Here is a 12,156-nt window from a genome sequence, read left to right on the forward strand (position 1 = left end):
TTTTCCTCTCAGGTGGATCAAAGTTTTATTCTTTTCTGAATTTAAATCCAAAGCACGTGATCACGAACATATCGTGACGGATAGATTACTATAAAATACAAAGTTGTAACGCTGACAAACCACCATTAAGCCATTAAAGTTCTGGTTCCAAGTTAACCATCAAAATAATCCAGATATAGAAATTTGGTTCATTGAACAGTTGTACTTTGACTTTTGACACAGTTTTTATTCCTTTATTTTGAAATGGAAGGCGAAACATTTCAGAGGTGCTCAGAGAAAAGCAGTAAAAGACATCAATCCTAAAATCAAACGTATTCTGAAGGATTAATGGAACATTTAGACTTTATTGCTGCTTTTGTATTTAGTAAATCACATCTGTAACGATTATAATCTGCAGGTGAAAGTATCAGACAGACGACGATCAAACGGAACTTTATTCAAACATTGTGATGTGACAGTTTGACCAGCAGGTGGTGCTGCAGGAGACAGGTGTGACTGACAGGTCCCAGCAGGTCAGACAGGTTTGTTTTATTTTGACACATGTACCTGAGTCTCAGCTGACGTCTGATTGGTCAGGCTGGATGCAGCTGTTGATTCTTCACAAGCAAAAGGTTAGAAAGTAACTGAGTACATTTACGCAAGTATTGCACTAAAAGCACAATTATGAGGTACTTGTGCTTTACTTGAGTATCTCAGTTTTCTGCTACTTTATGCTTGTACTTGACTACATTTTTTACTCCATTACAATATTTCCATTCTGTGTAACGAGTACTTTTACTAGTATATTTTGATGCTGATTCTCCTGTACTGTGACTCACAGCCCTGATCCCAGAACAGTCCGGACTCTGTGAAACATCAATCAAACAGAATCAGTCATTAACAAACTAACTGTGTTTCCTGGCAACAGTTTTCTGAAGTGTTCCTGAGTCCTGGTAGTAATCTCCTGCCAGTCATGATACTCTCACCTGTCACCAGTCGACCTGTCTTCTGACTCTGTGCTGTTTTCAGGTGAGTTTGTGTCACAAAGGCTCAGCAGGTGATCAGAATCTGTTTGATCGACGTTTCACACGGCGTCACAACGTCGGTTTTTTACTTCTCCCGCCACCGACGAGCCAAACATTAAAATTATGACGGCAGTAATTCACAAAAGAATTCAGATGTTTGATCATGAAGGTCTTCAGATGATCTCGGTGATGCAGAGCGGCAGAAAGCAGCTGATTCAGGACCAGAACCAGGACTTCATTCGGCTTTAAAATCCTCCTGTTGGTTTGTGAATCACTCAGTGGTTTGTTTCTGCTCTGCTACTCCGATCCAGACCTGATCCAGACCTTTCAGACAGTCTGGATCAGGTCTGGATCAGGTCTGGATCTGGTCTGGATCTGGTTTGGATCAGGCCTGGATCAGGTCTGGATCAGGCCTGGATCAGGTTTGGATCAGGCCTTGATCAGGTCTGGATCTGGTGTGTCAGATGTGGTTTTGAATCAGACTTCTGATCCAGACGTCTCAGACAGTCTGATCAGGTCTGGGTCAGGTCTGGATCTGGTGTGTCAGATGTGGTTTTCAATCAGACTTCTGATCGTGCCTTCTTATTATTGTCATTTTAATCTTTTTTCAGCCAGATGGTGGCGCTGTGACTCAGACTCTCACACAGCGAGTCTGACTGACTTGAATTGAGACACAGGATTTTGACTGTCTCGACATGAAAACGCAGCACTGGGGGGCTGAGACCCACGTTTCTATAATAAAGGAGGACGATCGGTTAAAAACGTGACCGCTGTCGACCAGAAAGGTTCAAAAGAGGTGGAGCTTTGCAGAACCTGACTGGAGGAGCAGCGAGTTAGTGAAAAGCTGCCGCTGTGAGGATGAAGGTCTGTGAGTCGTCTCGTTGCTGAGCTGCTTCAGACCCTTTTCTGAGCTGCTGGGACCCGGTCGACCTGTTCGTCGTCTCCAGCTGTTTATATTTGTCCTACTTTCACCTGAAAGTTCCCACTAATACAGTTTGATTATTGATTTGATATTAATGTTGTTAATATTGTGTTGCTGTGAAGGTAAACAGAGACAGCAGCTGGCTCAGTGATTAAAAGGACGTGTGACGAAGGTTTACACTGAAACATGAGATCAGTTTTCACAGCCAGATGTCAGACGTGCAGTCTCCTCCAGGATATCTGATCTCGTGGGCGAGAGCCGGACCGTGGGGTTCTTTACCAAAATCCACCAGGAAGTTCTCGTTCACGGAGAGACCCCCGTGAACAGAGTCCACATCGATCTGCATCATCACTGAGCCGTGTCTGCGCAGACAGACACAACAAACACTCAGTACATGTGGACACACCTGGAACCTCCTGCTCTGCTTTAGTTCTGCAGAACTCAGATCTGCTCTGAACATCGATGTCATCGACAAACTGAAGCGTTTTTAACAGGATTTATATAATCAGGACCAGCAACAGTAGTACTGCAGTACTACTCCAGTATGCTGGAGTAGTAGAGCAGTAGTATTAGAGTACTGCGAGTACTGACCTGATCATGTCGGGGTAGAACTGTTTGTCCCAGCCGCTGTAGAGAGACGTCGTCACATAAAGTCTCCGACCGTCTAAACTCAGCTGTATCATCTGAGGACTTCCAGGGACACGCTTTCCCTGAGAGACAGAGACGGATCAATGACCAATCAGAGAGAAATCAATCAATCAATCATACATGAACCCCAGCAGAGGACTGAACACAGGGTGCTGGATAGACAGGTCTCACTGCTTCCTGTCTGTGGTACCTGGATGATGCGTGGGGGGGGTTGCGGCTGGTTCTTGGGGTCTTCCAGGACTCTGACCGGACCGTCACTGATGATACTTCCTCCCAGAAACACCTGGAAGAGACAGACAGGTCAGCTGTCTCACTCTGAGCTTTCACCTGTTCGTTACTGCACGGGCGTCAAAGTGTTCACCTGGCCGACCAATCGTGGGTTCCTCCTGTCTGTGATGTCATACTGTCTGATGTCACCATGCAGCCAATTACTGAAGTAAAGAAAGCGGTCGTCCAACGAGATCAGGATGTCTGTGATCAGACCTGTACAGACAGACAGGTAACCAGTCAGACAGACAGACAAACAGACAGACAGGCAGACAGGTAACCAGTCAGACAGACAGACAGACAGACAGACAGGCAGACAGGTAACCAGTCAGACAGAGAGACAGACAGACAGACAGAGAGACAGACAGTCAGTCAGACAGACAGAGAGACAGACAGGTAACCAGTCAGACAGACAGTCAGTCAGACAGACAGGTAACCAGACAGACAGACAGTCAGACAGACAGACAGTCAGACAGACAGATAGTCAGACAGACTGACAGACAGACAGACAGTCAGTCAGACTCACTTGGCATCTCAGGTAGCAGCCATCCCTCCACCTTCTTGCTCGGGACAGTGATCACCTTCTCTGCAGCCCAGTCACCTTTCTGAAAACAAAACACCTTTCTGCAGTCATGCTAACATGCTAGCATCAGCACGCTACAATGATGTCAAAGACATGCTAACATGCTAACATCAGCACGCTACAACGATGTCAACGACATGCTAACATGCTAACATCAGCACGCTACAACGACGTCAACGACATGCTAACATGCTAACATTGAGTCGGTATAATGTTTACCATGGGGGCTGTTTTGATCACACCTGTGCCTCTCCAAAGAAGATCCAACTGATTGCTAATCAAGCAGAACACCATGGAGACTCAGAGCCTCATGGATCCAGTACGAGCCCTGTGGTGCTGACTGGAGGCCTTCTGGGATCCAGAGCACTGCAGGATGAAGGTCTACACTTCTCCTCTGCTGTCATTGATCATCAGCTGTTCTCATCAGCCAATCACCTCGCTGCTGTTTTAAAATATGACTCTCTCTGTGCCTCAGGTCACCCCTCCACCTCCCCATCGCCACCCAGTCTTCACAGATCTTCAGCTTCATCATTTCATCAGTCAGCAGAGTCATCAGCCTCCATCACCAGTGTCTGGACTCCATTACAAATCCTCCATGTGGAGTCTAAGCGCCTTTCTGACTTTCTGATAAGACTTAATCATCGTCTGTCGTTAAAAACAACTATTCATTATTCCAACTACAGTCTCACTGAGATCCAGACCCTTGTGATACTGACCGGTGTTTTGTAGAACCTGAAGACGGTTCCCCGCAGAGCACATCCCACGTAGCCCTCAGTGGCATCGGGGTCATGGAGGAATCGGACCTCCAGGGGAATAGCCCCCTCCTCGCCCAGATCAAGCGTCTGCAGCCTCCTGTGGGTGGTCCAGTCCCAAACATGAATGGAGTGTCCATAGTGACCTGCGAGACCAACAACAAGGAGCCTGAACTCGCTCTTTGTATATGCAGAATTTTGTGTTAGGTAACTTTGACTTTCCATGAAGTTGTCTTGTGGATCAGAACCTAAACTGTAGAGGGTCTGACAGGGTAACAGTACGCTGATGACACTCCTGGGACACCAGAAAGGCCATGACCATAAAACAGAGAAAAGAAAGACTCACCGTCTTTGACATGGGCTGGATTAAAACCATCGGCCAGAGCTTTGGGCGCCCCCCATTCAGTGCTGATCATCACGTTGTGTCGAGGTTGGTACCAGAAGTCATATCCAAAGGGTGCAGCTTCACCTGGGAGCTCCCAGTTACCGACAACCTCGAACGTCTCACCGTCCAGCAGGATGAAACCACCTGACAGAAACAGAGGTGTCCAGAGGTGTTTCAGCCCGTGTCGACTGAAAGTATCCACAAGATGGCGCTATAACAACGTGGAGGTTGTGTCGTTCACAATGACTGGTTAACTCTGGTTAACATTCATTTACTTTGTTTAAAATAAAACCTTCACTGTTCTCTCTTCGCCATCTATGCGAGCAGGTCTGTCAGGATTTATGATCCAACCTTTGCCGTTGCCAGATGGGTCCCCCATACCGCTGATCATGATCTGACCGTTGCCCAGGCAGTGGGTGGTGTGAGGGTTCCCCAGGCCACACTTCCAGTACAGATCGACAGGCTCCACCATCTGAGGACACAACGACGTGACGTAACCACGACATTTTCACCTCTATCAGAGCAGAGCAGTCTGACAGAGTCACAATGTTTTTATTTACATTGCACTTTTCAGAATAAAAGCTAAGTGCTTCACAATAAAAGCATCCATCTTCTGCATCTTATCCTGACTGGAGTCTTACTGGAGTAGGAATGGACAACTGTGTGCTACTTAGTGGAGTTTTACTGGGATTAGAACCTAGAACCGTACAGGATGGATGGATGGATGGATGGATAGATGGATGGATAGACAGATACTGTGTTCACATACAGACTGTTTTTGTTTGCACTACTGTAAAACAGTGCAGTATTACATTCCTTTTTCCTTAAATACTTCACTGTGCATATATATTTTTATTTCCTTTACTTTCTTTACAAGTACTTTCCATTGGCGATATATATTATCTATAGTCTATAATGTACATACAGTACACAGTCTATTTCTTTCATATTTTGTTTTTTTTCCATTGCCTGATCTTATCTTATCTTATCTTATCTCACCTCATCTCATCTTGTCTTATCTCACCTCATCTTATCTTATCTCACCTCATCTTATCTTATCCTATCTTATCTCACCTCATCTCATCTCATCTCATCTTATGTTATCTTATCTCACCTCATCTTATCTTATCTTATCTCACCTCATCTCATCTCATCTTATCTTATCTGCCTGTTGATCCCACGCTCCGTTTCCTGCTGCTTCACGCTCAGTTGCAAATCATCCCTGTTTACAGCACAGGACACAAGCAGCATCCCTCTTCGTCTCTCCTCTTCACTAAAGTCTCTGAGGAGACTGAGAGTTGAATGATTTCACAGTGACTCAGCAGACTGTCAGTCTGCTGAGTCACTGTTGGCAGCCTGATTATTTATCAGGCTCACTGAAGCCAACACAGCAACATGTTTTATTTCCCACTTCACCAACGAGTCCAATGTCTTTCAAACATCTGAAGTTTTTTAGAGAACAGCTGTTAGAGTCCTCATGATCTGCTCTGAACTCAGGATGAACCTTCCTCCTCCTCCTCCTCCTCAGAACAACAGGCCCTGCTCTTCCTCTCTCTGCTAAAGGAGTCATTTCTCGGAATTTAAAGAAAACAGCTGCTGTTTTCAGGGCCAAGTTAACCCCCTATGAGGCCCCACTGAGCCCTCCATGTCTTCATCATGAGAATGCTTTAGGGTCCATATTACCAAACAAATCTGCAATGAATCAAATCACTTCAGACAAACAGAAGGACACAGTGAAAGTCAGATCTGCCGCCGCGGGCCGCTGCCTGTTTTTCTCGACTGGTAATCTTTGCATCTTTGTTTAGAACCGACAGCGAACGTCTTCCTCTCTGCTGTGAAAACAAAGGCTGGAATTTCCTTCAGTCCTTCTTGTTCAGGCTGAAAAAACAGTTTCCAGTGAGACGAAATCCATCAGAGAGACGAGCAGCAAAGTTTTGATATCAGAGAGAAAAAGAAGTTATGTTCTTCCTACTTTCATCTTTGACTCTACCTCTTTATTTTCTACCCCCTACCTGAACCAGGGTCTGTATTCCCACCCCGCTTTGATTGGTACAGTTGGTGAGAGGCAGGGGTAGATGATGGTAGTGTGGCAATCAGCAGTTACATGTGGCATCTAGGCCTGTGGTAGCATTGTAGCAGCTAACAATAGCTAAAGCGGTGGTAGTATGATAGTATCTTAGCAGTTAGCATTGGCAGCTAGCAGTTAACATTAACAGTATAGGTGAATCTAGCTGTATTGTCTTCTTTTGTTTATCTTAGCAGGTAGCGGTTAGCATTTAGCATTAGCATTAGCTAAATGGTAGCATCGGCACTGTATTGTCTTCTTCTGTTCTTCTTAGCATTAGCATTAGCTAAATGGTAGCATCGGTACTGACCACTACCTGGAGCATCTCTGGGTCAGTTGAACGTGGCGGTGCTGTTTGGATTGTGTAGGAGCAGTGTGAACTGGCACTAGGGGGGGTGACTCTGGGACGCCGGAGTTCACCGCCTAGCCTCCTGGAGGTGTCGTGGGACTAAGTAGGTGAAACACCGTTGAAGGGAGGTTTCCACCTGATGTCCCCCAGAGACGTGTTAGGAATCACTGCTCTTTGGCAGGTATAGAGGCAGATTAGAGCTCCAAGGTTCTTCACTGAGAGTGAATCCTCTTTTTGAGCACAAGGATCTTCTGTTTAAATTAACTCCACTAACATCAAACCAAAGATTTTTTCTAGACACCCGATGAAACGTCAGCAGTTTTATCTGATCCTGGGTTGGTTTGGGATCAATTTAGCAAGCTCTGCTCTTCAAAATGTCTCTTCTGGTGACTCTCTGTGTACGTGACCGTGGTCACTGTGGTCACCGCTGTCATGTACACAGTGATTTGAGTAGACTCATGTAAAACCAGACTGAGCCAAAGTAAACTGAAAGCCCTTCTTCAACCATCTGGACTGCACGCAGGGTTTCGGTCTGTTTTGAAGGGTAACACTCGTGGCTGCAGATGACTTCACCTCAGACTGATTAGCAGGAAAACAGAAAGGAATGAAAGCATGAAGCCTTCCACGCGTCCAAGGTCATTAAAAACAGATAAAAATACAATATGAAGTGAATATTTAAACATTTAGAAGCTTGCTCTCATGGTACAGGCGGGCATTCTGCACTAAAAAAGATAAATATCTACATTCATATTGAGGGAACTGATATTGATCTGTACTCATATTTAGGCTGTATACCTTTATATTGAGACCTTTTACTATATCTATAATTTCACACTGTGTGTAATATCACCGTTTATATTCCTTGATTTAACTGTGAGTCCTCGTATTCATAGTTTCATTATGGGGGGAGCCAGTCTTTTGCACAGTCGGGTGTAAATGAATTTATCTTTGCATAGAGAAAACACACCGATATAACCTGACCGTCATCGATCAGTAGATCGCTGCGAGACTTCAGTGAGTCGTCTCAATTTTATAATCAGTTGTTTGGTTGTTGTTGGCGTTGATTGCACCTGATTGATTTTTGCATTGATCAAATCACAAGAATCCGACTTTTGTAATGATGTATGACAAGAGCACAACCCTAAAGCAGCAGTTCTGCACATAGACCGGTGGAGCACTCAACACTTTGTGCTGTCGCAGTGTGATGAGGTCCCCTTTACGTGGTCGGGGGCTACGTATAAGACCCTTTGGTAGAACAGTGTGTGCTGTTCGTACCTTGTGGATCTGCGGGGCTCTGGGATTCGTCCCGACATCGACCACATAGATCCTGGAGGAGATGAGTGATGGTAGAATCAGACGGTTTCTCTTCTTGGTGGCGTCGCCGAAGCAGCTGCTGCAGGCGTTCCAGCCGGAGTGATGCAGCTCGTCACGAAGGTTCGGCATCGGCAGCCGGTGGATGACCTGCGACGGCAGTGTCAAAGGTCACAAACAGAGGACTTTAAATGCTCCTCAGACTTAATATTATTATTTTAGAACATTAGTATTCGTAGAAAACAAAGAGAAGAATATAGAGAGATGTTTAACACATTAAGAACGTGGAAGGAAGGCAGTGAAACAGATCCTACAGGTTAGAGCTACAGCTTGATCTCGTGTTCTATGGACCTCAGGTAGAACAGCGACCACTTTGTGGAGGCTAGCTGGGTTCTGAATAAAGAATAAAGAGACAGAATAATTAAAAACCTGAAGGAAGGAAGACGAAGATGAAATGACAGTGAGACATCTGAGTGGAAAACGAGTCCAGCAGCAGGAGAGACAAGACAAGAAGTGAACTGATGCTTCGCTGAAAAATCCTGAGACAATAAACTGGAGCAGCAGGGACGGCTCGTCCTACCTGGGAGTAGGTGGGGGATTTCGGGTCAACATCCACAGTGGCGAGGTAGTCAGGTTTCAGGATGTCAGTGTTGCGGTAGATGCAGGGCAGGTAGACGATCTCCTCCCGAGGACCTTCAACAGGAAAAACAACTCCTGGTTTTCTTTCTTGTTTCTTTTGGGGGGGGGGGTTATGTTAAGTTCTCAATTCTGATTGGTCAGTCACCAAAATTCAGCGGTGTTTATTTCTCATAGACGGCTGCTCAGGAACTCCTAACATTCAGAGACTAAAGGGTCAATCCCTTAATACCAAGATCAATAACTAATCACCAGCTGGTTTGAGTCATAAAATATGGAGCATTTTGCTTTTACTTTGTTCGGAGAGGACAAAACACTTGACTGGAGAAGACATGTCCCCAGCAGAAAAGACAAGAAAAGTAAAGAACAACACTGGACCGACAGGAGAAGAGACGTGAGGACACAGAGACTGACCAGACTGAAGAGGACAGACATGAAAAAACATCAAGAGAAACACAGCATGGACGATCGGTCTGCTAAAAGACTGGAGACAAAACTGGAGACAGATTTTTAATGTCTGACGCTGAAGCAGAAATCAGCTGATGAGGGACTTTTACCCATCAGAACAAATAATAATAATGAACCATCACCCCTCACATACCCACTGCTAGCTGTAGCTTCATATTTCACAGACATGAACATGTGACTCACAGACAGAAAGAGAGGAAGAGGATTTCTCTGTTTGTGTTTGTCATACAACACAGACACGAGACGAGTAGAAGCTGCAGTCTGTGGGGAGCACACAGCTCACGATCAGAGCTTTAATCTCTGCAGACAGACAGACAGACAGACTCACCCTTCATGGCATCCAGTGGGCTTCGGTATCCTGGTCCACATCCTGAACAGCCGGCTGAGAAAACCAAACAGATGAAAGGTCATGAAACATCTCAACACTGTGATTACTACAGGTCACAGGACGTCACAGAGTGCGGGGGTCACACATCACTGGGGTTAATCCGGAGGGTCACAGGTGAATGTTTCTCTGTTGGATGATTTCCATCCCACAATAGATCTGAAAATCTATGAACTGGTTCAGTAGCTCCTCGTGTCCTCTGTCCGGAGTTCACCTTTTATTTGTCAGACTGATGCATTCTGGGAAACAGTTCAGCAAAGATCCATAAACTGTACACGGCAGCAGTTTTTATTTCATACACAGCAGCAGCCTTCTATAAGTGATAGCATGCTACAGTATTAGCATGCTAGCAAACGCAAGTACAGGCTGATGGGACTGTCATCAGTTCTGCAGGTACTAAAAATGTCGACCTGATGATGGCACTGAGGATCAGTAGGAGACCAGGGGGGCACCAGCTGAGTATGGGACAAGCTCAGGAGGCTGTGGAGAAGCAGAAGTTCTGGCGAATCGTGAGACGACTCGGAAAGGGAAAGCAGGGCTCGGCTCAGGCTGCGTGTGTGACGGGAGGAACTCCTGAACCCAAGCGATACTTCCTCTGTGGACGAGGAGTTTGAATACTCCGTGGAAGCATTACCCAAATCCCTGGCCGAGGTCTCTGAGACAGCTCGCTCCTCAGCTCCAAGCTCCAGGTGTGGATGAGATCGGCCCTGAGATCCTAAAGGCTCTGGACACTGCGGGTTGTTGTCAAACTGTGAAGAACTTGCATCTTTCTTCAGTGACAAAATAACCTCGATCAGAGGCAGCAACAAACCCGGTCAAACAGATGGAACCATGGGAAAATTCACCTGTATAACATTAACTGAGCTCTGCAGACGGTCTCTGAGTCCAACTGGTCCAACCCCAACCTGGATAGTAAAGCACTCAGTAACTGCAGGCTGATATCTGACCTCCCAGTCGTCAGTCAGATATTAAAAACAACAACAACAAAAACAAATAAATACCAACAACATCAAAATAAAACCAACAACAAGAACAACAAGAACACCAAAAACACCATGAAAACAGCAACAACAAGTCTCAGTTTATTAAACTGACCTGAACTCTACATTTACTCGGGTCGACGGTCAGTTTTCTGAGCCGTCTGTAGTGTCCTCGAAGCTCTCGTGGATGAAACGTCTGCAGGTCGACACTCTGAGGCTGCTGGACTGACAGGAAATGTCCCATGATCCTCTGCTGACTGTTTGAATTGGTGTTGACTAAAATATGGTCCATGAAAAGCAGCAGCGTCTCTTGGACCATGTTCTTGATGTCTTATTGCTGTTTGTGGAGTCTGAGCTCACTTTCTTTTTACCTGCTGGTTTCAGTCTCTCCAGGTCAGACAGGTGAGGTGGTTCACGTCTGCAGCAGAACAACTGGTGCTGCTCAGGACACCCTGGTCCATCCTCAGACGTCCAGCAAACACTCCTGAACTCCAGGACGGGTTATTAGCACAGTGTCTTAACTGTTTTTCTTGTCTCAGTGGTGTGTTCAGGTGCTCTGTGCATTATGAGTGCTGAAAGTGTCTCACTGCTGCACAACCAACTGCTAACAAACGTAGTTACTGATTAACTGACGAATATTTGATTTGTTAAACTTGAGTTTTTCTTGCAGGGAAACTCTTATTTTCTTAAACTTGGTATGAAATACTTTAAGTAGTTTGCAGGAAACTTCTTGGGACATTAAAGACCTGTGAAGTCTCTGATCAGTTGAGCCGGATACGACAACCAGGCCCGAGAGTTTAAACGTCAGAGCAGAAACCTGCTGAGACTTCACGGACGGCCTCTTTAGTTCCCCTCATGAGCTGACGTGAGCGTGCAGCAGCAGAAAACATCTTTTCAGTTCCACGGAGAACGACAGGAAACAGAACAAAGGTCACTAACACAGACCCTGCCTGGGAGCTGCAGCCCCCTCCAACCAGACGCCTCGAGAAAAAGCTTTGATTAAAGCAGCTGAGTCAAACAGAAGCTGCAGAGGAGAAACTGAACGAGTGACGGACGTGATGGAGAGACGACTAAAGAGGTAAAAGAGAAGTCAGCTCACCCATGTCTGAGCTCCTGGTCTGATCAGATCCTGTAGGTCCCGCTGTCAGAAGGCCTGGACTCTCACAGATCAGGAGGGAGGAGTTAAACTGCTTTCATATCCGGACACAGCCAATCAGACAGGAGGGGTGTGACTGCATGCCAGCGAACAGACTGCAGGTTAACCCTCTGAAGTCCAGACTGGTTTATCATTACGTCATTAAATCACAGATTCTTTATGAGATTCTGGATTCATTTTAAAATCACGTCTTTACTTTCATCCACAGAAGTTTCTCCACAGTTCACAGCTTGTTGCATCAGTGT

The 12,156-nt window shown here is 45.7% G+C and overlaps 1 protein-coding gene across 1 annotated transcript; it reads right to left on the reverse strand.

Moving 5' to 3' along the window:
• Positions 1 to 219: 219 nt before the first annotated feature.
• Positions 220 to 11,921, reverse strand: selenbp1 (selenium binding protein 1). The gene is made up of 12 exons (XM_041942618.1): positions 11,855 to 11,921; positions 9,719 to 9,772; positions 8,867 to 8,979; positions 8,251 to 8,436; positions 4,913 to 5,033; positions 4,523 to 4,705; positions 4,141 to 4,322; positions 3,368 to 3,446; positions 2,936 to 3,057; positions 2,765 to 2,857; positions 2,518 to 2,636; positions 220 to 2,288 (listed from the first exon to the last, which is right to left on the reverse strand). Exons 1-12 carry the CDS (start codon positions 11,856 to 11,858, stop codon positions 2,126 to 2,128), a joined length of 1,419 nt encoding a protein of 472 aa, XP_041798552.1. The 5' UTR covers positions 11,859 to 11,921; the 3' UTR covers positions 220 to 2,125.
• Positions 11,922 to 12,156: the final 235 nt, after the last annotated feature.

This window comes from Chelmon rostratus, chromosome 8, assembly GCF_017976325.1.
Source record: "Chelmon rostratus isolate fCheRos1 chromosome 8, fCheRos1.pri, whole genome shotgun sequence".
Lineage (NCBI taxonomy): Eukaryota > Metazoa > Chordata > Actinopteri > Chaetodontiformes > Chaetodontidae > Chelmon > Chelmon rostratus.

Bases quoted from the DNA above. Each gene is read 5' to 3' on its own strand.
- selenbp1 (XM_041942618.1), bottom strand. The intron at 2,858-2,935 runs GTGAACACTTTG...TGTCTCTTCCAG, and splicing joins ACCCACGATTGGTCGGCCAG to GTGTTTCTGGGAGGAAGTAT. The intron at 2,637-2,764 runs GTACCACAGACA...TCTGTCTCTCAG, and splicing joins CCCCCCCACGCATCATCCAG to GGAAAGCGTGTCCCTGGAAG.